At 37.5% G+C, this 26,544-nt stretch overlaps 1 protein-coding gene across 12 annotated transcripts in view; it reads left to right on the top strand.

Annotated features, from left to right (window-relative positions):
- Positions 1-26,544, top strand: part of RALGPS2 (Ral GEF with PH domain and SH3 binding motif 2) — a 141,216-nt gene that overhangs the window by 105,925 nt on the left and 8,747 nt on the right. For 10 of the 12 annotated variants that reach the window (XM_021404115.1, XM_021404114.1, XM_021404112.1 and 7 more), the window contains 8 exons: positions 1,887-1,954; positions 2,614-2,749; positions 3,631-3,782; positions 13,395-13,449; positions 17,089-17,166; positions 18,700-18,805; positions 19,320-19,412; positions 25,353-25,458. In XM_021404115.1, coding sequence (XP_021259790.1) covers positions 1,887-1,954; positions 2,614-2,749; positions 3,631-3,782; positions 13,395-13,449; positions 17,089-17,166; positions 18,700-18,805; positions 19,320-19,412; positions 25,353-25,458 — 794 coding nt within the window. The remainder of the gene's footprint in view (positions 1-1,886; positions 1,955-2,613; positions 2,750-3,630; positions 3,783-13,394; positions 13,450-17,088; positions 17,167-18,699; positions 18,806-19,319; positions 19,413-25,352; positions 25,459-26,544) is intronic. The other 2 variants (XM_021404119.1, XM_021404120.1) reach the window with 1 other exon arrangement.

Raw genomic sequence — 26,544 nt, 5'->3', positions numbered from 1 at the left:
GAAATGTAAACACTTGATTTTTGAGAATCGAGGCGTTGTACATCTGACCACCCCTCCCCAAAAAGTATACCGCCTTAGACAGAGGCCTCCAATTTCTTAATGAAAAGATTATTACTGTATTAAGTGATTTGGCATCCTGCAAAACTAGGGGTTGGAAATCTCTGGCAAGAAACAGGAACAAGCCCCGAGGATAGGAAGCAACCCAGAGCAGATCTGTTACACATGAAGAAGGTTTCTGTTTGCTGCTGGCTGATCTGCTTGAGGAGGTTCCCCACCCATCCCCATCCTGCCTGCCCAGGAAGTTTGTCACCTTAGTTGTGCTGAATTAGTTGCTTGTGTAGCTATGTTCTAATGGTGGGAGGGGGCGTTGCATGCTAAAGGGACAGATTATCTTTTCTAAAGTAACAATTTATTGAATGGTAAACTGTTTATAGGTCTAACGTGGATTTACTAAAAGGCAGCAGATAGGGGCCCTTAAGTTTGTGTCAAAGGATGGTTGGCAGGAGTTGAATCACCTGACTTGCTTTCATGTGTTTAATCCTTTAAGATTTGTGAGTTGTTCTCTGGAGCGTGCTACATGCATTTTTGTGCAAGTATCCAGCCTTATTTTTTCCACTGGAATATTCTGTAGCCTGATTTAGAAAGTGTTTGTTACTTATCACAGAGTAAAGCTTTGTGGTCAAGCATTGCAATTAAAAATAAACCCTCAAGTTGAACTGCAGTGTCTGGTTCTTATTGGCAGATTCTTGTCATGAATTCAGTTTCCACCTTCCTTCTTCCCTAGGCGGGAATGCGTACTGGTGGTAATTTTTTTGCTGAAGAAGCTACAGCCTTTTCACCCTGTACAACCCAAATCTTGATAGCGGGGAAGCTGAGACAAATGCCAGTAGTACAGAAACATGACTTCTATTCAGAAAGTCAGGATAGACTTTTTACACCTGTGGGCTGTGTACGTTTCCAAACTAAACGTTTCTGTGAGTGTAGTTTGAAGAGCCATTGTTACTCTGAGTAACTATTTTACTGCTTATCTCCTAAAGAGCCTGCAAAAAGGCTGAAACTAAAGAACAGTCATTGTGACATGAGTACGTGGTTTTTCTTACTGGAGGATTTTATTTAAGAAAATTGAACCTTAGAAGTGTAATCAATCATTGCTAAACAGTCTGGTGATGGGAGGGAGAGGAACTGTCAAACTTGAAACGTAACCCTCCCCAAAAATAAATAGATGCTTTTCCATGCTTACTAATTTCAAAGATTATAGTTCTGCAAATTGTGCAAACGAGATGTTAGGTATTTATAGAGTCTGCCTCCTTTACAGTGCAATTGAAAATAGCATTTAAAAGTGCCTGCTGTAGAAAAAGCTTGGATTATCAATGCAATCAAGTTGAAAATATATTTTACAAAATGCCGAAGAAGAATTTTGGCTTTCGTAGTAGTAAAGACAAGTGACTTGGCCCACTTCATAGGAAAAACAAAATCTGAGGTGTACATAGGTGTTTTATCCCAGACAGGGAACAGTTTCACAGCTGCAGTGCTTTGCTGTAGCATAAGTTTTGCTGTTGGCTTTAGTCCTCCTTCACCATGGCATTGCAAGCTTGTTCTGGCCTGTATGACTCAAAGCAGTAGGTTCATTTACTACACTGTGCCTCAGCACGTTGTCTTCTAAGCCCAGAGCCTGCTGCAGTTATTTTTCCACATGAAACAAAAAAAAGTGTTTGGAAATAATGCGTGCGAAACATAACTGTGCAAGATTTATGTGGATATCTTATCGCTTCTTGCAATGACAAAACCAAGAAAGTTTCAGTTGTAAATTTATGTATATATCTCTCTCAGAAACTTCCTTTTGCACACCTCTATTTCCTGCTAATTTTCAATTCTTCTTTATGCAGACTTTCATTAAAGATAGAACCAGGTACCAGCACCCCCCACTCTGCTGCTTCCAGAGAAGACTTAGTAGGTAAGTGCTTAATGCCTGTGACAAGACTTCAGGCTGCCAAGTTCATTATTTTTGAGTTGTGGTTGCATATCCAATTTACTTTAGGATAGTAAAGAAGCATGAAGTATAAACACTGTATATTGGTAATAAAAACTCTATAATTGATGTGTAAAGAGATTCTTTTTTAAGAACCTGGATCATTTTTATAGGTTCTTGTATGTATTGTAGCAGTAGCTTGTTAGTGTCATTTGGGGTAAAGAGCTATTAAATATTCATTCCTGTTGTGTCAAGACAGAAAAGCCTTCATCTAGACTTCATGGAAGAATATGCTTCCAAACACGTACATTACTTTTTCATTCTGAGAAATTAGTTGAAGGTACAAGTTTGTGAAGATCTGTGTAGCGTCAGTGTGGATAATGCAGGTACCTTTTAGGACTTGAGAAAGACTTGTAACAAGGTGATCTGCTTGAATAACTGTTGATTTTTAATCCTGTGCAAGCAATAAACCCTAAAATATTTGTTTTTAAATTTCAGAAGGGGTACATCAATAAGTTGTGTTATGGGGCATCTTTTACGCATTGAGTTTAGAAAGTTTTTTGCAACTCGTCCAGAGTTTTCTTAGAAGTAACCCTGATAATGATTCTAAGATTACTTGGAAGTAACGTCGTCTTTGTTCCCAGGTTCTGAAGTTGGAGCGTCGCCACAAAGTGGACGGAAAAATGTTGCAGCTGAAGGAGCCTTGCTGCCGCCAACACCCCCTTCACCTCGGAACTTGATTCCACATGGGCATAGGAAATGTCACAGTCTGGGATACAAGTCAGCATTCTATTTAACCTGAAAATCCTGAGCTTTGCGATGTATTATCTTTCAGTGTAAAGGCTTTGTTTTAAAGTGGTGTGGATTTGTATGCAGTATTTCACTTGGAGACCAATTCATGCCAAGAGTGCAAATTCAGAATGACAGTGCTAGTGTCACAAGTGATAATTAGTTAAAATAGGAAGCCTAAGTGTCTGCTAGAATAACAGCTAGTAAGATAGCCAAGATAGTCTTTTCTAACTGACAGAACTATCACTCAGATCAACTCAGTGCCATTTAAGTAACTCTTTAAAATTAAAAGTGAAATAATTCTCATTTCTATTCTTATAGTGAGAGATCTCCTTTGTAAATTCTTATGACTTTGAATATTTGTGGTATGAGTTTCTTGAATCTATCTAGCTGTATGTCTGATATTTTGATAATTACCTCATTGCTTCCTTTCTCATCTTCTCAAAATGCAAGAAGGTAACTTTTCTGTAATTCATCTTTTACCTTCTTACTCTGTAAGTTTTGTTGCTAGGTGCTTATATGAGCTAGAATGAAATTCTAAAGTTCAATGATGTGTTACATTAAAACAGTAAGATCGTATGATGTTAAAAATAATTCAAGGCCTTCTAATTTTCTCTTTGCTCCAAGAGTGCTGTGTGGTTTTGATACTAGCAGTTCCTTCAGGTAATAATGTTTGTGCCCTATCACTTATGTGCTGGTGCAGCCCATTGTACCACTCATCTGAAAGTCTGTTTGCAACAATTTATGACTTAAGCTGTGATTTTTGTTAGGCATGTGGAACATGCTGCATGCTATCCCTCAGGATGTCAAAGCAGCATCTTTTGAAATAAATCAGAGTTAATGTTAAGAGTTCTTTTCTTATTTTTTCCTAGTTTCATACACAAGATGAATACAGCTGAATTCAAAAGCGCAACATTCCCTAACGCAGGACCAAGGCACCTACTGGATGACAGCGTCATGGAGCCTCACGTCCCATCGAGAGGGCAGGCAGAAAGCTCCACCCTTTCTAGCGGAATTTCAATAGGTGAGAACTTTAAGCATAGTTGTGTAGTAAATGGTCTTCCAATAAGGATTTTAGCGTGTTTAGTTGGACATGATGCGCAGTGGTTCTATTCTAAAATACCAGTTCTGTTTTAGAACAGACTTCAGAAGTGTAGGTGTAGAAAGGTAGTGTAAATTGTACAGCATAAACCACAAGGTAACAAATCATTAAAAAGCAGATCGTTATTTTGATATCCTCTTAAATGATACTCCGGTCATTACCGCTCTCCTACCTCATGGAGTGAAGTACAGAACACCATTTCATAGTTTCTTCTCTCTTCCAGCCCCCCTCCCGAAGTTGCTCTAAATTAAAATGGTCTCAAAGTATGTATTTAAAATGCCTTATAAAATTGACAGTGAGAACTGCAAGTTGCTGACAGCCTTTAGAAGCATAATTGATAAGCACTTTTAGGTTGTCTTGGCAGGAGCAGATAGCAATTTAACCTTCAGAAACTCAAAACATCAGAATAGGGTTCATTTTGATAAATTATTTATCTTCAGATATTTAAGGAATCCTTTTTGCTTCCTGAGTTTCTGATGGGCCATCAGTTGCTCTTTTTACCTGTTGCCCTCAGAACCTTAAAAGGAGGGGAGGAGAAGGCAAGAGCTTTTCAGATCTACCTAACTGCATCCAGAGCTGAGAAATTAAACTTCTGCCACGGTACCTTTTCTTGAAATGATTTGTTTGGTAGAGTGTTTCAATACTCGGTTTTTTACAGTTATGGTAATGTAGGATTTTTGCAGTGATATATCTTTATTTGGATGATGTAACGTTAAAAAGCACTTTTGCTTTTTGGCCCTCAGGGAGAGAAACAAGGTTTCAAATTATACAGTTTTCAGGAATTGCTCGTGCATTTTACTGAGAAGAAAGACATATTTTTGAGCAAACACCAGATTTTTCTTATAAAAAAGTCAAATGTCTGGGGGCAGTAATTTTTAAAGCTATGTTAATAAGAGAATCCATGGAACTAGCTTAAATCAGAGTATTTTGAACCTCTTCACATCAGGCAGCTTCCACTAATGAATGTGTACTGCCTGACCGGTGTCTGCTCTGGCAAAACTTTCCATAATCACCCAGCAGGAATGGTAGTGCTTGTAAGCAGCACACAGCTTGCATTCTCTGGGTTTGCACCATGCAGGACATCCAAGCTCCTCATGCAGTTTACTACTTTCCAAGTAACTTCCTAGCATTATGCAAGATTTAGAGGGGAAATACAACTTTGAGATGTGGCATTGCTGTCTCCTTAGTGCAGTTGATTTGGATCCTACATGTGGTGCTTTAGCTGTTAATTTTTTTGACGTTTTCTGTCTAAATAAAATAAGAAGCTTCTGTGGTTGACCCTTTTCTCAGGCTAGATTATTCTTTTACTTCCATCAGAGTTTAATGGGAAAGGTTTGCCAGAGTTGACAGGCAGTTTTTCAGGAGGTACAGTCTGGAACCTGTCTCCATCTAGATGTTTTGGGGAATACAGGGATTTCTTACTTGGTCTAATCTCTGAATCTTACAACTTTTTGTATTGCTTATATCAGGCATGGCCCTATCGACTTGATAAGTCACCTTTACAAGCTGGAATAAATTGCCCCTTCAGAAGACTTTTTTAAAATCACTTGTAAAACATCAGCCTTAAACGTTCTGTGGAAGGTCACCATTTGTGGTTAATGCTTCACCTCTTCCATTCTCTTCCACCTCCAATCTCCCCATGTTCAGATACTTTAGTTCTTTGTCAGTCTTTGACAGAGTCCAGCATCATCAACGCTTTTGCTGTCTCTTGATTGTAAAAATTTCTATGATGCAAAAAGAGGAAGAGAGAAATACATAAAGGAAAAGAGAAATACATATATAGAGAGAGTAAGTTCTAGAGTTTTGCAGTATTTGTTAATGGAGAATTCTTGGAACTCTTAAGTTGTCTGGCATTCTGTACTGCTGCTTCAGCAGTATTTAAAGAAGTCGATTGAAGCTGCTGAAGTTTCTCCATCAGGTTTGAAGTAGTCTGTTTACTCAGTACTTGGAAATTGTACAGTCGCTGCAGCAGAGGTGGTTTACCAGGTTCTACACAACTTCAAAAGACGGACAAGAAAACTTCTGAATGTGTGCACTGAAAGAGTGTTATTCGTCTCTCTGCACATAAATGTGGATTTAAACCTGTTGCTCTGGCAACAGGACTGCCTTTTCTTAGATAAAAGCCTATACAGGACTTAAGTTTTTGGATAAATGATTCCTCTTCAAAATGTGGCCATTGTTTCTGATATGCCAGCAGCTTGAATGTGACCTTAATGGTGACTCTACTACTTCACTATTACTTTAAATTGCTCTTTTGTTTGGAGGGCTCAGAGCTGCTTGAGCTTTTCCAGTCCTTTGACATTGGAGGCTCTGGCAATCTGCCTCTATGTCAAGTATCTGAAAAAGCAGCAATGTAACAACAGCTTTCATAGGATATTTGTGTGCAGCACAAATACCTTTGTAATACTTTATACAAATCATGGGTGTCCAACCTTCTGGTTTGCCTGGGCTGCATTGAGTGAAGAGGAATTGTCTTGGGCCACATATAAAATATAGTGTACAGTTAAGGTATATAAGTAACAAAACTTCTTAAAATATATATTTTTATTAAAACAGTAAATAAGGCAACAATACAATAAAACTGGTGGGATATTTGAGCTTATTTTTGTGAAAATAGTACATCCCGCATCTGGTTTGATGGAAGTGGTTGCAGTTGTTAGTGAGTTCTCAAGGTGATAGTCAGAGATTTTTGATCTAATTTTACTCTTTCTGTACTTCATCCTCAAAAACAGTTCTTCATAAATGTACATACTGCCAGAAAGTGATGGTGTGAATAAGGCATGATTGTGAAGCGAGGGGTATTTTAATCTGGTAAGATAGGTCTTATAAACATCTAGTAAAGAGACATCATGAAATTTACTCTGAGTTGAATGTCTGATTGCAATTTTATACATTCAGTTTGAAAATTTGCAGGTAATTTATTTATGTCACCTGAAAATGGAGACACAGATATACGACAAAACAGATGATTTGGGGGAAAATCTTGAGATCTGTTCTTAAATTACTTTATCAAAACTGAAAGCAAGGCTGCATATTTTTGCTGTTCAGGACTGCATTTGGGCAGTGTATCAAAGTGCATAAAGTTATTTACCATAACTTGAATTTGCCATAATATGATATAATCTGAAACATAGCACAGATAAGTTGATTTCCACCTTGAAGACGCATATTTAACTCATTGAAATGAGTGGTCAAATACACCAAAAATGCTAAATCTGTGAGCCGTTCTGGCACAAATTATCCTTCTGATTCCATAAGCGACTTGATTTCATTTTGCAAATTCTAAAATCTTTTTAGCATTTTAGCCTGATAGTTTAAGAAATCATACCTGTCCACTTAATAACAAAAAACACATGTTTTCACAGGCATGCACACATACAGGTAGGTTGAAATTTTATTGGCAGTTACTACATTTTACTTGCCAAGTAGCACAGGCACATGTAACGTAGTATATGTGGGTTTTGTTTTGACTGAGTATGTGTGGTGGACACAAGGCAGAATTGGCACTGCCCTGTGCCCTGCCCTGCACAGTCTTCCTACGCAGTCTGTGCTCAAGCTACACACAATCATCTCATGAAAAATATCATTAAAAAACGCATAATAATGTTAAAAGTTCATGATCTTGCAGGGCCATGTGTGGCTTGCAGTTTGGATATACCTGATCTAAATCATTAGAGCATGCAGGTTTGTGCATCTTTTTTGTCAGACTTCGTGCCAGTCACCTTTCCTGTTGATAAATGACTGTAGTCCTTTTACAATTCAGAAAAGCAATTATTAAACAAAGATTCTTCATTGTATTACTTCTTCAAATACATAAGGACTCTTCCATTTGGATTTGTCCAGTTACCTGTGATAGAAGCTTTTAGTCAGTAATCATGAGATTAGTTGCAGTATCATTATGCTAGAGTAAGGTAGCCAGATGTACATCTGGTTCTGTTGCCGTTTTACTTAAAATCTGTTATCTGATCAGAAGTAAAATCTTATTCCAGCAGTGCTGCAGTATCCTAAGTAGAAGAAACACTAGACCAGACACATACCCAATGTCAGATGGGAAATGTTTGCGTGAATTCAGAAACATTAACAGCAGAGACTTGTCTCATCGGAGTTTTAGACATTCGTGTTTTAGATGGCTGCATTTCAGCTGTTCATCTGGAGCTTTTTATAAAGAAGCTTTTTATAAAGATAGTATCTTCAAGGATATGATTCATCTCATTCTCAAGGGGATGGCTAAAAAGAGGTTATATGACTTTTGTCCTTAAAACACTTCAGATCTTTGGATTGCAAAGATAATTTGTCAGCTAACACAAATAAAAATACAGACAGTTACCACCGAACAAGAGTTCTGTTTTATGCAGACAGTCTAGAATATTTACTTTTCGTGAACTGAGATTAGATGTGTTTACTTTTCAGTGGAGAACTCTGTGCTGTTTGCTATCAGTCGGCCTTAAAGCTACAAGATGTTTTGTCCTGTGATTCCTCTGTTTTGATGTGATCTCTGCATCTATTCTTTCAAAAGAGCAAGCCTGCCCTTCCAAGGTCTAAGCATCGCTCTAGGCTGGGTTGAAGGAACTATCTGCTAACTTATACCAGCTGTCTACTGGTATTTGGCCACCAATTCCTTCTCATCTAAAAGTAGGGTATAAATTAAGGTGCTGTTACTAAATCATGGTTCCATTCGTAGAATGTATGAATCTTCATTTTATTCATAAGGTTGTTTTTTTTTTTTTTTAAGAATACAGTTTTCTAGCACTACCTGATTTGCTTATACTTTTTTTTAATTCTTCACCTACTCAAGTGTCTTCAAGTATCTCTGCAGCAGTGTCCACTTTCATTCACGTTTTTAGGGGTTTGGGATTTCCAGCACTTATTACAATTTACCCAAGCTATATTCTGCATCTATTTAATTGTTCAAGTAATTCTGCAGATGTGAAGGGAGTGTGTAAAATCACCTTCTCTTCGTACGTTGCTTCTCTGTGGTTTTTGTCCTCTTACACCAGCCCACATACCAGGTGCAGGGTAAATGTGCCTGGGAGGTTTCTAAACATGAAGTCTCACAGGTACACCAGTTAAGAGTTGTTACAGAAGTAAGACCATGGAAAGAAACAGCTGAAATTGAGAGCTGAATTTTAGGTGCTTAAAAACTGAAAGAAAACACATCTGTAGACTACATTTGTAAGAGTTCTGAATGCAAATTAGGTTTTCACTTTAGAGTCGTTTCTCTCTCAGACCATGTTCTTTACTTATTTTCCTAGTCTGCAATGGTATGGATGAAAGGTCTGAAAAACCAAAGCTCTAGAATATTTGCATTAAGCTGTGTCTTCCAATTGGTCAAGGTTAACTTGAGCCTTTATTTCAATGGAATCAGAGAAGTTAATACCATAGTATAAGTAAGGCATTTGAAATCAATGCAAATTAATGTCTGAAAACAGTTTTGTGGGGGCAGTACATTTTGCAAATCTAAACTGGCATAAAATGCTTACAAGGCTATCAACTTTTTAATGATTCCTCTATTAAGTCTCCATCTTGAAGTACTTGAATTCATAAGGGATTATATTTCTCATTAAATAAATGAAGTATAGGTGTAGGTACACAGCATATGCATTTTCAGGTTTTTGGCAGCCTTTACAGTAGGGAAGAACTCTACATAGCCAATGTTTGTTTGAATCTTACCCCATAGCATACTGTTCAGGTGTTTAGGACTCCTGAGTCATCAGCAGTCAGGTCGAGAAGATCAAAGTGGGGTAGGATTTCAGGCAGAAGAAATATATATATATATTTTTAATATTCCTTTTAAACAAGTATGTAGGTGCCAATCTCTTGCTCTAATTCTGGCTATCCCTTTTCTGCTGTTGTGAACTATTACTTTCTTAGGGATATGGTTTAAAAAAGAAAAAGAAAAGCAGAGCTGTGAAGTCCTTTAAGCTAAAAATGCACATCTACATACGTGGATTTGAGTGGAGAAAAGGGACATCCAGCACCCCTGGCCTTCCCCAGTCTTTAATATTGTTTGGTAGAGGACATTTACTCTGTGTGTTTTGTGACCAGTGCAGCTGTGCACAACCTCTGTTTTGCCCCATCTGTGTCCTTTAGCTTCTGTTTTCTGTTAGCTCGGTGAAAGTAGTTATTAGTGATATTGTATGTTTGTGTGTTGATTTTTCAGGAAGCATATTGAGTTGTCAGTCAGTCTTAACACCATTAGTGTTGATTAGAAAGCCACGCTGAGCTCTTTAAACTATCAAACAATCCGTGATACCGAACAAGTTAAAATATTTGAGAATTTTTGTTATGGTAATAGACTTAACAAGGCAGAACATAATTTTTAGGACACGAAGTCCATCTCCATGGTGTTTGCTAGACTCTACTGTGCTGCAACAATTGAGGATCAGGCCTACTGAGCAATTTCTTGTGTGTTTTTACATTAGAATTTCAAGCTCTGTCAGGTCAGTCGCTGACTATAGTGACTTGAGCTCTGGAAACACTGTGTAACTGGAGCCAAAAGAGTGTCAGTTGCAGATTTGAGAAGGGGAAAGAATTTTTAGTCTGAATACTTTTTAAGCTCTTTGGGGTTGGTTTGTTTATGTTAACACCTGTTTAACTTTGGGGACTAACTTATGGATAAAGGAAGCCTGTGTTAAATGTTCCATATCCTCAGACTTTCAGCAACGAATGGATGCTGTGATTGCTGGGGGGGAATGGGTATGCCATGGTATGGGCATTCCCTATCGCGGAAGTGGAAGCCTAGCCTCGCTCTCTGGGTGGCTGTAGCAGAGGCACGTACATGTGTATCTAGAAGTGCAAATGGCAAATTCCCTTCTGTATTCAGCTGCAGTTCTGGAGCTCTGGGGAAACAATCCTGAAAGCTCTCAGATAATCTTTAGCATGGTTAGTGAAAACCCATTTTAGCAATTACTGCTGTTCCTAAGGAAGGGGAAGGCCTTCCTGCTCTATCATATTCACATTATTAGCAATAAAGGAAACCAGGGAGATAGTGGTATGTGTCAAGTGGTTTCTTAAATAAAACCAGAACTCGTGCAGAAGATTACTTAATAGAAATGATTCGAACTGCCTAGAATTTCTTGCTAAGTTTAACCTGAAGACCTGCTTGATGTTGCTGGAAAAAAAAACAAATATTGAGTACATACTTGAGAAAAATTTAAGAAGGTGATATATTTTTAAAGTACTGAATGAATGAAATATTTCCAGTTGAGGTGATAGTTAAATAGTGCACTTTAATGTTTAAACAGAATTTGGCTAGCCTTCTAATTTTTAATACGTTAAACAGTTCCTTTCACCTCTGTTTTGTTTTGAATTGAGGGATATAATAAATCTTTTTCTTTCTCTTTTGTGGAAAGTTTTTTTTTTTAGCGTATTTTGTTGTGCAAAAAATCTTGAGTTTCTTAGAATCTGAAAGAAGTCCCATTAGATATGTTCTGTGTAGGTGTTAAAGAGAGAGAGTCAAGTGCTAAAATCCAATTGTTTCCAGGTTTCTGTTACAGTTCTTTTAAGAAATACGTAGGCATCTGCGTAGGTGGGATGGCTACTCTGCTTTCTTCTAAACTAACACTGCTTTAAAAAGTGTGATTGCTTTATCAATGAAACCTTTTGATTGAGCCCCCAGAATCCACTTAAGTTTTCTCCCTGTTCTGAATGTGTCACAAGGATTATCACTTTCTGAGAGATGACGTCCCAGCTCTTTGGCAGTAGTTTGTTTTGCATTTCTGAAAGCAGCACTTGCTTTTAAATGTTTTTGTTAGAATACTTAGCATAGTGTTTGATATATAACTTTCTTAGCAAAGCCACCGTAGTTAGCATCAAAATGCCATTTCAGATAAAATTTTAACATATCATCCTGTTTAAATAGTTATTAAAAAAATAAACCTTCGTAGTGCAGAATTTGCTGTGCAGTTACTTGAAGTAAGAACTCTTACTCAACTATAGTAACTGTGGCTCTTAGATGCACTACTGGATAATGCCATCTACACTGACTGTATTTCCTGGCATCTTTTTTAAGCTGTTTCTGTTCCATCAGTCCTTTTACAACCCAGCTAACAAGAGACAGTGCAGAATACAGGTACAATACAAATCGAGAGGATTTGTACTGATTTGCTATTCCACATGGAGGGTAAATAATCAAGAAGTATGAAATCTTCATAAATGTGGCAAAGAAACAATCACAGAAGTCAGCTGTACTTCTTGTCTAGCAGCAAGCTGCCTGCTGCTGTAACTTTCAAGTAGTTAAATGCTGAAGTATGTGAGTACTAAAATATTAAAGACGTTTCTAGAAAATGTTTAGTCACCTCTTGAGTCTTATACTCCTCTTTCTTGCAGCTCTTTGTGCCTGGCTTAGGAGCCAGTAATTCCACCAGAACGTCACTTTTATGTCTCTTAGCTTCTTCCACTGTGTAAGTTACTTTTCCTGTTAGTGTGAAGCAGGTTAGGATGTTCCTTTCAGGGTAAAATCAAGGAGAGACAAATAATCTGGTATCCCATGGAGAACTATACTAGATTGTGTTATTAAGATGTTGAGCTAATGTTTGGCAAACAGGCTCAATTGAATTGGTTGGCAGGTAAAGGCATGGACTTTCTCTTAAATTTTGCATGGAGCGTGGTACAGCCAATGCTGGGATTTTCATAGCTCTTGACTGCATTACTCCTGCTGTGTGAGAATTGCTTCCATCTTTATTTTGCATTTACTCAAGAAATATCCAGACTTCTTCGTACTGCTTAACTCTTCAGGGCACAACTGCCCTCCTGGTTTTTCTGCATGAAATCACAGGGAACTTGTCATTATTTTCAGCCTTTGTTTTGCTGTGGAAACCCTTAAGGCGCATTGATTCAGAACATTTTGTGTTGGTTTTTTTGTTTTTTTTTTTAAGTTTGTTTGAAAGTAATTCTAAAATATCACTTTCTTTTAATATATTCAGATGGGAGAGCAAGCAAGTTTTCAAGTTAGAGTGCCAAAACAACAGATCCTTCAGCAATAAATCCTCCAAAGTACCTGAAAGAGTGACAGAAATTACCTGATCAGCATAGGTAGAAGTAGTTATAATGATTGTACCAGCTAAAGTTGCACCTGTTAAAGCCATGAAAGAAAGCAGATATTTGTCAGATAATTCCTTCAGGTTGCTGGAATGCTGATCACAGATTTGTATACATATTGATTGATTTTTTTTTTAATTTTTAAGAACACTACACATGACACTACCTTGTTGTCAGTATTTAAATACTTTTTGAAGTGCATATTATTTTAGGTCAGTGTTTGCGATCATCCTGGAATTTTTAAAATGTCTGTTCCCTTATTAGGTCTCCTTATATTTAACTTCTTCACATGCACCTAGATGCAGTCCATTTTAATCTCTACTTCAGTTTAATGTGAAATTCCTGAAGCAAACCCTTCAGCATTTTCACTGCAGTATTTTGGTGAAGTACAGTACATATTTAATCTTAAATATTCTGAGGAGAATCAGCCATAATTGAAGTAGTTAAGTTGTAGAGGATGAAATGAAGTTATCATTCATTCTTATCTTTTTCAAGGTAGCAGTGATGGTTCTGAACTCAGTGAAGAGACTTCTTGGCCAGCATTTGAAAGGTAAGAAAAACTGTCTCAGAAACTGCATTTCTTTATTGAGACATTACTGCTTACAATCTCTCAGTCCTGAAAATGATGTTTTATTTTAGTGATCTGTAGATCACTTGTAAGAATTTGAGAGCCAGTGTTAATAAAACTATAAGAGGATTGCTGAATCTGGTAAAGCAGCAGAGAAGTACCTTCCGCTCAGTAGTAGTTAATAGACTTTTGTCTAATTGAATGCCTACTCGTAGCATGAATTCTTCTAAAAAAGATCAGCCAGTGTCCTTAAACCCCAACGGATTTTTCCACTTTTGTATATTTGCATATCTTGTGTATGGTATTCATGTAACCTGTCAATGTTCACTTTCTCTGAGGTACTTCATCCAGTTTTGTTCCATTTGTTCTTGTCACTGACATCTTCACTTGTTTCTTCTCCCATGTGCTCTTGAGTTCATTGTTACTTGCCTCTCTGTTACATAGGAAAGCACAGTAACAAACCTTACTTAGGCCTTCTTTTGTGGTTCAGAATTAGCATCTTGCCCCTTATCCAAATACCTGCAAATACTCAGGCTATATTGCCCAATTTGGTCCTTTCTCATGGCTTTTGAGAATGTGGAAAAAGGCTAACAGCTGCACCTTACAGAAAAAGGTGGAAGTTTCATCTCAGAGCGTGATAAGATGTGCCATGAAGTGCTTAGTTTGCTTCAATAACTTGATTTCAGGTAATCCTTCAGCTTCAGAATTGCCTTGGATGACTTCTACCATGCTATGAAGACATGCTTGTTACAAGTTTCTTGTTGACGAGACTTGTAGTCAGGAGCTGTATCACAAACCTTGTTCTACTTGAATTTATTTAAAGCAGTTCAAGTTGTGTTGCTTTTTGGCTGAAAATTTTGAACGTATTTCAGTGCCAAAGGTGAACACTGATATCTCATGCTATAAATATGATTATATGCACAAATAAACACCCTTAAGATTTCATTAGGTAAGAAATAAGAACATTCCATGTAAGCATAGCAAGAAGGTAGGGTCAGAAAAGAGATGTGTAACTTTTACGTGCTCTCTGATGCAACATGCCATTTTCAGAGGTTTTCGTCTTACTTTAACGTCACAGCTGCATTATGAAATTGATCAAGTTCAAGATGTTGTTCAGTCAGAAATTGTATGGGAAAGCCTTAGACAAAGTGATGAATTAAGCTTTGTATACATCAAGTAACAAGAAAAAAATAACCCCTTAAATTGTAGTAAGTCTCAATGTGTATCTCACGATTCTAGAGAACAGCAACACTCTCCAGGATTGTTTGTGTGGACCCATGAGGTAAAGCAGGGATTTCTTCATCCATGTTGTGACGAGAACTGGCTGGCCCAGACTCCTCCTAGTTAAAAGTTTTGCTTCATGTCAAAAAAAAAAAAGTCAGAAATTTTTTTCCTCTAAATTCCACATTCCTTCAGTATCTTCTTTCCTCCTGAGAAGGGCACTTTGGTAACTCCACTTGAAGTTCCATGTTTTTGGCAACAAGCTCTCTCCTTCGTTTCCAGCAAGAGGGACTGATTTCTTAACAGACATTCAGAAAATGTGAAAGTCCTCGATATGCAACAGCCTTGTGTCTGTTCCTTGGTTTATAAGGTGCTGAAGCATGCTGTGCAATTAAGTTATATGCTGAAATGCAAATATTAAGATGTAAGATAACTAGAAGGAGCATCCTTATAATTTTGATCAGTATGGCTTCCACTCTTAAAAGAGTTTTTAATCAAGGGATAAACAAGTTGTCTGGAATTGATAGGTACTGGCAAATTGGGGTGTAGTCAGTGTTGCTAATGACTGTGCCTATGCCATGCAAGTGAGAATTCAGTATTCCTCACTTACGAACAGGATCTTTGGATAGGAGAGCTCAAATCAGCATAGTAATAGAAATAAAGTAGAAATAATGTGCCTAACAGGAAGAAAGTAGTTGCTTTTTTCCCAGGTGACAGAAGGAAGCGTATGGAATATCAAATATTCTTGATTTTTTTCTGTCCCTCCTGTTATTTTTAACTGGAAAATGTGGAAGGGAGGAGAACTAGAGTCTGTGTGGTGGTTTTTTATACTTTTAAGAGTAAACTTATTTTGAAACTCCAGAGAGCTTTTAGCACTGGAGTGACCCTTTAAGTTGATTAAAATTACTCCTAAGAACTTAATTTCCAGTTGTGGCAGTGGTATCACTTTAAGAGTAGTATATGGAATGCCGCTTCATTCTCATTAGTTGTCAACGTGAGTGTCTCTGAATAGATTTACCTTTTATAGCTCAAATCCAAGAGTGATGGCCTCCTTGTTATACAAAAAAGAAATGTGAAGTTAAGAAGAAAACTTACTTCATTTGCATGTGAAATAGCTTTATGCGTGTATGTACAGCTCAGTTACAGGTTTGCTTTCTTCCATCTTAATTACTGTTTAATTTGTCCAAATCTTGGATGTACTTTGAAAACAAAAAATATTTCATAAATTCTAAGATACCTCTTATCTGTAGATGGTAATTGATTAGTAACATCTTGGTGATTCCTCTTGCAACAAAAGAAATAGTTTCAGCTGGTTTCAAAAGAAAGCCACATCAACAGCGAACTCAGCATTTTTCTCATCTAATACTGTTGAGCTTTACTGCATCCCTTTTGTAAGACTTTTACTTTAGAGGGCTTTTCTGCCTGCTGTTCTGAATCCAGATTGGAACACAACAGTGCTACTTCTTTAGGCTTCCCGTTCTCAGAAATACTGCCCTGCCCATATAAAAGCACCTTTTCAGCTAATGCAAAGCAATTCTGACGAGTGGCAGGTTATTTATTAGGTTTATACTATGTAAGAGATTTTGCTTGTAAACTTCTCAGTCATGTTCTTAACGGCTTGCTTTCTGCAGAATTGGATCTCAGCATAATATGTTCAACTAGAAAAAAATGGATGAAAATAGGAGGTGGGAGCAAAGTGGATGTATTTCTGTTGATTTAAAAGGAATTCAGTAAATTTTCAGTTCAGAAAAATGACTTTCAGTAAAGCAAAGCAGTGTTCAAAAGGCAGGTCTAGAACGTAAATCCTGGGTAACAGTATAGATCAGGTTATGGGTTCTAAAAATGTGAAGCTTATGTGTAAAGTTCAATGTTGATATGAACTGGGGAATTGAGATGTTGCTTGGTTTCCTTCAGTGTATCTTTGAAACAACAGTGCCTGTCAGTCAATCCCAATGTTTTTTTGGTAGGGTTTTTGATTCCCTTCTGCCCAACAGCTTGTGTGTGTGTGTGTCTACTCATAGAATTAGAAGTGTGTTCTTTTTTGTAGAAACATCTTAGTCAAAATTTTAAGGCATCAACATTTTATTAATATGCCGCCTTATATACATGTAGTTTGTAAAAAGTAAACGCAGGCTTTTCTCACAACGGTCGTATTCAGTGCTGATAAAACACTTCAGTATTATGAGTATTGACAAAGTGAACACCTAATCATATAAAAGGCATGGTATCTACCTCTGCATGTGTTTTTGTGAATAAAACTATCCTCTGTTTTTTTTATGTGGAAGAGTTGGCTTTGTGATACGGACACAAAAGAAAAATTACTAAGCTGTTTTAGCAGTCGTGCTGTTTGTGTGAATAAAAGTATATGTAATACATACAATTTATAATGGAATCCAACAGGAACAGGTTGTACCATTCTCTCGGTCCGGGGACAAGAGTGTCACGAAATGGCTATCGAGGCCACATGAAGGCCAGCAGGTACAATCCCCACTGCACACAGAGGTGTCAAACTTTCCCTCTGGTGTTGGTGATTTGGTTTGGTTTAATAATTAAGTGGTGTTTTCTGATGTTCTCTTTTTAACTTACATGTCCAAATAAATAAAGACCTTTTTTCTTCAGACTTAAAACCTTCTCCCTTCTATGACTTAATCTGTATCATCATAAGGGCTTTCGTTCATTCTGGTCTGCAAATCCCAATTCTGAACCACTGGGTCTGTGTATCCATAAAGATATCTTACCATGGCTAGCTTTTTTAACTGCGTGCCACTGTGTAGTAGCGTGGGTAGTTCTGCAGACAGCAGGGTTCCTTCTTGTGCTAATGGCCATAACGCTCCAAATGTTTTCTTCGTTAGTGGTTATTGATTGAATTCCTTTTCCCCAAGACAAGCGAGATGGTTAAATTGAGTAATTCGATAAATTTGGCCCCAATTCTATATAATTTATTGTGTTCTTTGAAAGTTGATATAGTAATATGACTGATTCTTCTGAGCTATTAAATGTTGTCTGCAGCTGTGTGGCACTGTAATTGGGAAAGAAATGGCAGATAACTATGCATTTTTTCATGTTAAGAAGCAAGCACTGTCTCACTGAGTTAAACTCATGTTCCCATCGATGTCCAAAATTGTCTCCACATCCTCATCCTCATTAGATACTGCACTGAAAAGGTTTGCTGGATTTCCAGTTTATTTTGAATAAGTACAAGTGTAGGATGGATAAAGCAGCAAATCCCGGATTGTTTCAAAACAAGTTTCAGGCACTGTTTAACTTCTTGGCTTTCCCAGAAAGCTGCTGGGTTCAGCATTGAGTTGTATGCTCTGATTGACACGTACTGAGATGATTCCTGTTGTAAATTTTTCTGATAGAAAATGTTTTATGCTCCAGTCAGCTTCATGACTGTAATAAAGCTAAGTTTTATTTTTCAGTGCTGTAGCTGGCATTTGTTTTGCCCTTTGCTCCTATATCCGATGTCTGTTAGATCAGGAGCACACCAGATGCAAAGCTGTGGTTTGGGTTTCTGCTCTTTGTTACTGCTTCTGCCCACTGTTCTTGCTCTCGGATATTTTAAAGATTGTGCATGTTTGTTTGAGCTTTTGCTTTGGTTTCTGATGTGCTAATGATTCCAGTGTTTCTAACAAAAACAACAGAAAATCCACAATCTTTCTTGCAAGGACTGAAGGAGATGTTTTAACACAGAGAGCAACAGTACTCCAAATGATTGCCAGTTAAAATTAATTGCTCTTGAATTTCAGTTGTTCTAGGTTTTAATTCTTTTTTAATTAAAGATTACCTGCTTGGCTCATTTTTCAGATCACTTTTGCTTGTGAGTGTAAATTCCACTGCAGCAATTCTTCATAACAGCCAAAGTCTTTTTCCGCAATGAAGTCTAATAAATAAGAAGCTAGCGATTACAAATTAAAATACAGATGTTTGCAGTAGTTTGAGGTAATGATTGGGGAATTTCACAGGGAAAAATATATTCTTTTCACGCGCTTTTTCACATGCTCCTTTCAGCTCTCTAGAATCAGAAGATCTGGCTGTTCATTTGTATCCAGGAGCAGTTACGATTCAAGGCGTTCTCAGGAGGAAGACTTTGTTGAAAGAAGGCAAAAAACCCACAGTAAGATTTTTTTTTTTTCCCCTAAGAAAAAAAAAGCCTCATTTTCTCAGTTTCTTCCTATGCTTAATTATAATAAATGGCAAACGTGCAATTGATTTAAGTGTCTGAGTTCTCCTTTGCCTTGCTGATAGAGGTTGGAGTCGCTGCTAGATTTTGCATTCTTCTATTTGGTAAATTCATTCAGTTTATAAGGATATGCCCATGACGTAGGAAATGGAAGAGAAGTGTAATGCAGCTTAAAACTTTGTACAAATACTGCTAACTTTAAAGGTGATGAACATGTTTCATCTTCCTGAATGATAGATGGATCCTTACAGTTTATCTGTAGATAATAACTCTCAGTAATTGCATTGCAAATGTCTGATTTTAATTTCAAATCAAAATAGGTATTAATTGTCAAAGGAGAATGCATTATGGCTACGCAGAAAATGAAAAAGAAAAGGAGCGAGCATACTCAAGGGTATTTTAATGTTTCTTTGCTACTTTATGCTTATTTTTCCCCCTTTCTCTCTAGGTAGCATCTTGGACAAAATACTGGGTAGCATTGTGTGGAACCCAACTCTTTTACTATGCTGCAAAATCTCTGAAGGCCACAGAGAGAAAACATGTACGTAAAATAGGCATGTTTCAGTATCATTTAACAAAATTAGAATATGATTTCCTGATGTAAACCCCGAGATAAGTTTTTAGTATTATTTCTAGTGAGTACTATCCTGTCTTTCAGTCAGTTGGTTCACCTCATGCGGATATGCCCTAGTGAAAATATCATGCGTGCTTATATGCTGCAGCAGGAACATCTGCTATGCATATGCCATGAATTTGTATGTCTGTAAAGATGGAAACTATGTCATGGGGTCTGTCTGCTTTTTTAAGGTAGAAGTCATGTCTTTTGATGGTTTCTGAATCTTGCAAGAGTTTGCTACTTGAAAACCAAACAATCGCTGAGAAACCATTAGATACGGCATTAAACATGCATTGATTGCAACTGATTTCATACGTGTGGTAAAATGAGACTACCCTCTTTTTCCATCTCATCTCATGAACTACAAGTGACTACAAAACACTTAATATGTTACACAAAGAGCTAGCATATCACATGATGCTGGCTTTCCCTTCGTCTGCTGTGACTTAATTTGAAAGAATCTAGAAATACTTTGCTTATATGGGAAAGTAATAAAATGAATTTTCTGTTGCCGTTCCAGGGATGTCATGATGTGCATAGTTCACTTCTGTTTTCATTGGTTAATTATAATGGAAGAGGATGTGCCAGAGATTCTGCTAGGAAACTGGATAAAATTTGAGATACTTGAGTCTTTTTCCAAGTTCGTTCACTACTTGGAACCATTACTTACAGTTGCCTTGGCCAGTGTTTCAGTTTAATTTATGACAACTGTCACTGAAGAACATTTGCTTTGCATAAAGTTTATGTAATTTTAGAAACTGAGATGTGCTGTAGGATCCTAGAAAGGGGACTGTCTCTCTTCTTTTTGGTGCAAAATACAGGGATTTAATCCTAACGTATTTATGTTCAGAGGGTACAGATTTGAAGCTTAACATTTCTGACTCGTAGGCTCCTGAATATTTGAATGTTCTGTTCCATTTGGAAAGTTTATATCTAGTATTGTCTTAATCTACAGAGCAGTTGAGTGTTTTCCACTTATACTGAAAGCAAATAATCAGGAAACAGTATTCTAATATTCAAAGAAATTTAATATTAGCTCATTATTGGTAGAAAGGTTTATTTGCTGTCTCACTCTACCCCACCCCTACTAGCTTTGATTGCTTAGGTGAAAGCTGAACTTATCCTCCTTAATTTGTTAGTTAAGAATGGCAATACTGGTATGACCAAAGGCCCGTGAGCCTAGCATTCTGTCTCCAGAGTGCCTTCAGAAAAGTGCATCTGTATGAATGCATTTATCTCTGCTATCAGTGAAAAACATATGGAAGGGCTGTCTCATTAAAAGTAAAGGTAGTTGGAATGAGAAGACTTGTAAGCTATCATGAGCAGAAATGTGACTTTATTAAAGCAAATGCAAAAGAAAGAACCAAGAGAAAACTTAGGCTGGTGTAATGTCACTAACAACTAATTGCTAGTTCTTCTAGAAACACAAAGAAATGGAAAAGAAATTTTTGCAATGTCAGACTTTGTGCTCTTGTTAATGATGTGATGCCTTTAGGCCTTATGCCAAAATTACATTTTCTTTTCTTTCAGGAACAGAGCATGTATCTTATAAGTCTCTCTTGTCTGCTGTCTGTTAAAATACTGAGTGATGGAGGAATTTACCATACTTGTACCTATTCAATCAGAAGTTATTTTGAGATTGTGTATAAATATTTTAAAACAGTCTAAATGACGTATGGGTTAAGAAAGCTTGGAAGAATTGTGTGGCTGGTAATTGTGTTGTTTGGAAAGTCAAGGTGTTGAATGTTTATGTGTTCCATCTGTTCATCCATTTTCTTCAGCATAACAATTTTAATAGTGTAGATCACTTTGCCCTTTCTTTAGGAAAAGTAAATGAAGTAAGAACAATAGCAAAGGTGAAAAAACTAATAATAAAAATGAAAAAAAAAATTCAAGGTTGATATGGATTCATGTGGAATTGGAGTGAGTTGTCCAGCACAGCCTTGACTTTCTGTGCACAACGGATGTCTTGATTTTAGCTGCTGAGGGCAGTGAACACAACTTGTTCTGTTCACAGATGCAAAGCATGTTGGGAAGCCCAGGTCTCTGATTTGATTTCTCAGGTGCGGGGATGATGAAAATAATGTAATACCTATCAGCTACAGTTTGGGCTGTCGTTTATTTTTAAACAAATCGTTCACAGCAAGTACACACATACTTTGCTCTCAAGAGTTTATTATCACTCTGAGTACAATCTTTATGGTGAAATTAAGGTGAAAGCTTACCTAATAACAAAGGAGAGGGAGAGGCTCCAGTTTATTAAGCAGCTTAATCATAGATGGTCAGGAACTCTGTTCAGCTAGTTTGCCTGTATTACACTTCTAGTACAGCTTTTGGTGCTTGGGTATCGGTTTCACTTGAGGGTGGTTGTACTAAGCCTCAGCTTTTGTTCTGGAGTCTGCAAAGATTTCTCAAGTGTCGTGCCTCTGTTCACATTTGGCTACAATTTCAGAAAGCAGGTTTAATTGAAGTAGAATAAATTGTAGAGTAGACCTGCTGTAGATAGTTGGTGTATCATTATGTGCTCACTATGCAAACACTGTCCACTTACATTCCCCGGAGATCCATTCTGCTAAATAGTTTTGAGGCTAGACCTAGATTGTGTTTTGTAACTGTCCATATTAAATGGATTAAAGGAGTGATGCTATCTACTTGGAAGCAGGTTTCTTCTTCTGAGATGGATACATTTGAGATTTACCTAGCTAAAATATTCTAGACGCTTACCATTGCCATGTAAACATCTGTCTTTGCAACTTCCTCGCCCAAGGTCTCGGTGATGTGGAAGGGAATAGTAGAAACAAACAATGGTTAGTCTGCTATATAGAAGTTCCTGGCTAGAGCTCTCATGGTAAATAAGTCTTGATTACATGCGTGCTTTTGACTATCCTGCTGCTATTGCTTCAGGCAACTGAGACTGAAGACTTGGAATGCACTGACAATGAAAGCAGTTCCAAGCTTAAAGTAGCCAACCTCTTTGGAAAATTACCTCATAAAAATGGCATGTAATCTAGCAGAAAGGACAAGAAATCACCTCCCTTTTAAACACAGGCAAGCTGTCTCTTCTCAAGTCTGTGGTCAACAGCAAAAGAGTATTCCAGTGTAGGATGTGCTGTCGATTTGCATCTACTCTAAAGGATACTGTAGATACCTGGATGTGACACATTTTCTTGGGTTGCATCTGCTAAGACAGACCAATAGATATGATGACCTTGGTATTTTAAATAAGGAGCATGTTTCAGTGATGACTATAGTAATGGAAAACTGTCTATACTGCGCACACAGACTTCAGAGCCCAGAGGGTGAGCTACAGGAGAATCTCAGAGGAATGTTTGTGAGAAGCTGGAAGTTTTATTTCATTTGCTTAAATTGTAACGATGAGCACACATCTGTGATCAAGCCAGTAAGTTGCACAGCTTTAGAAAAGGACAACAGTAAAAACAGGCAGCTTAAAGTTAGTATTAAAGAAAAAGAAAGTATTCTCCTGGAGAAACATCCATTAAAAGCTGTTCATAATGATTGGGATGGAAAAACCTTGCCAGTTTCTGTGACAACATAGCATGCATGAGAGATTTTTCCATGTTTGTAGGTATTTGGAAAAGCAACAGAGACTTTCTGAGCCTTCACTCAAGAATGAACTGTTGTTCATTCCAAGCCTTCCCTTGCATTCTGTATTCAGGATTATGCCCATTTATTGGCACTCTAGAAAACTTGTTATTTGTTGCTCAGAGGCTGAGGGAATGATTTGAATATTAGCTCAGCAGGAGATTGAATTTTTTGATTTAAGTATAAATACTTTTCAGCTCAGAACAGCGACAACAAATCTAGTTTTGTGAAGCCTTACACTAGAGCTATGGTTTTCTATGCGTATCATAAGGAGTTTGTTCCACTGGCATGTATAAAAAAAAGCTGAGGAGCCAGGAACATGAAATCACAATGAAGCTTTCATTCCCTTCACGTTAACAAAGCAAACTTGCTGTTAGCATGGCTCCATGCATCAGTGGAGAATGAACTGCCTTGGGGGACTGTGTAAACATGCAATACAAATCCAGCAGTGCGAAGGAATGGAAAACTGACATGTGCTTCACGTGATGATGGATTGATGCTAGCAGGAAATGTGTTCCTTGTGTGGAGCTTTTTACTTCCCAGAGAAGCATTGTGATTAACTTATTGTTTTGAAAGCGTTAAGTGTTTTTGAGATGGCAGTAAAAATGAAACAAGCGAGCTCTGGCAGTTTCAATCATGTGATCATTTTGCATATCGCACACCTATTATTGGAACATATGACTAAGATAGGAAAGAGCAAATGTGTCATTCTAGATGACACTCTAGAAATGGATGCAGTTAATTCTTAGTGGCACAGATTTCCACTTTGGTAAAACTAACCTGTTAATGCTTTGTGGGACTACTTGAAGTTTGCTTTTGCAGATCCCTTTTAAGTGCAAGTTGTCATCTTATTTTTCAGGGCAGTGTCTTGAGTCCTTAAGTTCTGAATGTATATGGAAAGAAACTGTTATCCAGCTGTAAATGTAATGATACAGCTATGTAATTTACTTCTTAATCTCATGAGCTGTTACTAAATTTGTCTACCTCCCAGAAGCAGTAGAATGACTTAAAGCTTCATTTTTAATCTACAGATTTTTCTAAGGAATGGTCTTTTCCCACAGTTTTATACATAGTGGTATCAAAAGAGACCCTCCATTGTGCAGTTTGGCAGGCGGGTCTTTTGGAAGAACAGTCTTCATCCCTTTTACACTTCAGCTGTCTGTTCAAGCATCCATTCAAAGTTTCCAAGCTTTATTTCCACTGATGTTTAAATAGTTTAGCTGAATATGACTGGTAGGAGCTTGTTGTGGAATGGTTCCTGCAAGTGTAACTATAGCAACATAATGATGACAGTACATAAATGCTGTGTTTAGAAGATAGGGGTGGACTCTTAAATTGTTTTGTACTTAGTTGAAATACTTTTTATGTTTCAAGTATTGACCTAACGTTTGCTCATTTAAAGTTCTAATGTATTTTAAACTGAGGTTTAAAATGTAGAGTGTTGGACAGGTCCCAGGTAGGTAAGCTTATACAGACATTAGAGTGAGTGTGATACTCTCAAACTAATTAGCAGGAATGATTCCTTTCACTAAGGAAAGGAGGAATGATTCTTCTGCTCCCTTTTTACTGGATTTGTAATAGTAAAACTATTTCTAAAATGGTCCAGAAGAGATTTGATGCCTAATGCTGTAAGTCTGCCATGAGACACAGCAGAGAGGTGAAGAAGGATTGCAAGCAGTATCTGAGCAAGCCATAGGAGGTGAATTGTGAGGGTCTACTAATAACAAGACCAGGGAAAAGGAAGCTAGTGGCCTGAAAATGGGTAAGGTGGGGTTTAATAGACAAGTTGCCTGGAATTGAGAGAAGAGTACTGAGAAGTAAAAAATAATATTGCCCAGCTGAATGAAAAGGAGAGTGGAACAAAGAAGCTGTCAAGAATCATAGAATCACAGAATGGCCTGGGTTGAAAAGGACCTCAAAGATCATCGAGTTTCAACCCCCCTGCCATGGGCAGGGTTGCCAACCACTAGACCAGGCTGCCCAGAGCCACAGCCAGCCTTGAGAGAGGGAGCAGCATAGGGGAGACAGTTGTCTTGCTTAGAGCTGGAGATACAAGGTATGTCAGTGTATGGGTAATACTAATTCACTAATTCCATGTAAAATTAAATGTATTTAAAACTAAGTGCTGTGCTTCCTCTGACGATAGTCTTTTGTCTTCAACAGTAACACCGAGAGGAACTGCTCTTTTGAATACTTGTTCTATGCAGTTGGTCAGTCTGGCTAAGGCTTTATGCTAGCTTACACCTCTGCTTGTATTTTCAGTTCAAATCCACCCCAAGTAAGAGTGTGTCAGTCGTGGGCTGGATGGTGATGATGGCAGATGACCCTGAACATCCAGATCTCTTCTTACTGACGGATTCTGAGAAAGGTAGGCAGCACTCACAGCAAGAGCACGGTGGTTCCCAGAATAAACACTGATTTTTGTTGAGGTTTTCTTACTCACCTAAATGAAACTGGAAGGAATCTTACTTTTATTCAGTTGTGTACCTTGGTCTTCCTTCATTAAGTTCTAAGTACTGTCCAAACTAACAACTTGTGCTTTTATTTTAAGTTTTCGTCTTCATTCTTTCAAACTATATTTAGTTTAGCCATTCAGAGGCATTTTTACATAGATGAAAACGTAAGTAGCAATAAAAAGAGTTTGTTATTCAGCCAATACCAGATGCTTGACCAGGCCCCTCTCCCCTCCAAATGAAAAACAAACCACAAAACAAAACAGCTATTCAAATTGCACTGCCATTGCCAGGAAAAACAGTAAAATTCACTATTTTGCACTGAGAAGCCAGAGGGAAAAAAAAGAAAAAAAAATTCCTTTATTCCATCACAGTGAGTGCCCTGATTTCAGTTTAAACTGAAGAAATTGTCATTTTTTCTATAGTATTTCAAACCATGCTCAAAGACCATTATGAGCAGTTGTGATAAAGGAGCTTAACATTCTTCTTTTTATTTACCTTCACTCTGAGTACATTTTATTTCTGAGTGTCTATTCTGGTTTAAGGTTGTCAGCTTAAACTCAGCAACGGCAACGTGAAACATTTTTTGTAATACTTGGCCTTTCTGAATCCAAGTAAGCACTGTCTAACATGAGATACTGAAAATAATAGTCTGTCATGTCAATATATTTAGGAATAATTTTCAAAGATCTTCAAGTGTAGCTTTCTAGAGTGCATTTCTGTGCTGTCCTGCACTTACTAAAAATATTACGATGAAATACCAAGATGAAAGAGTGGCATTGAACAAAAACATGTTTTTGGTATATGATTCTGAGAAATGTTTTGTTGTTTTCCTAGTTGACACTGGTGTTAGTTGAAGTCTAAAATGTCCAAAAGGAAGACAGACAAGCTGTGACTTCTTGCACTATGCCAAACAATTATTTAAGCTCCTCCACATATGCCAGTCAAAGTATAAAGTTGCAAGAACCTTTTGCTATTGCATGTTTTCATAGCGTTCAAAT

Source organism: Numida meleagris, chromosome 7 (assembly GCF_002078875.1).
Source record: "Numida meleagris isolate 19003 breed g44 Domestic line chromosome 7, NumMel1.0, whole genome shotgun sequence".
In the NCBI taxonomy this organism is placed as follows: Eukaryota; Metazoa; Chordata; class Aves; order Galliformes; family Numididae; genus Numida; species Numida meleagris.
The sequence above is the reverse complement of the archived record's forward strand: the minus strand, read 5'-3'. Positions and strand labels throughout refer to the sequence as shown.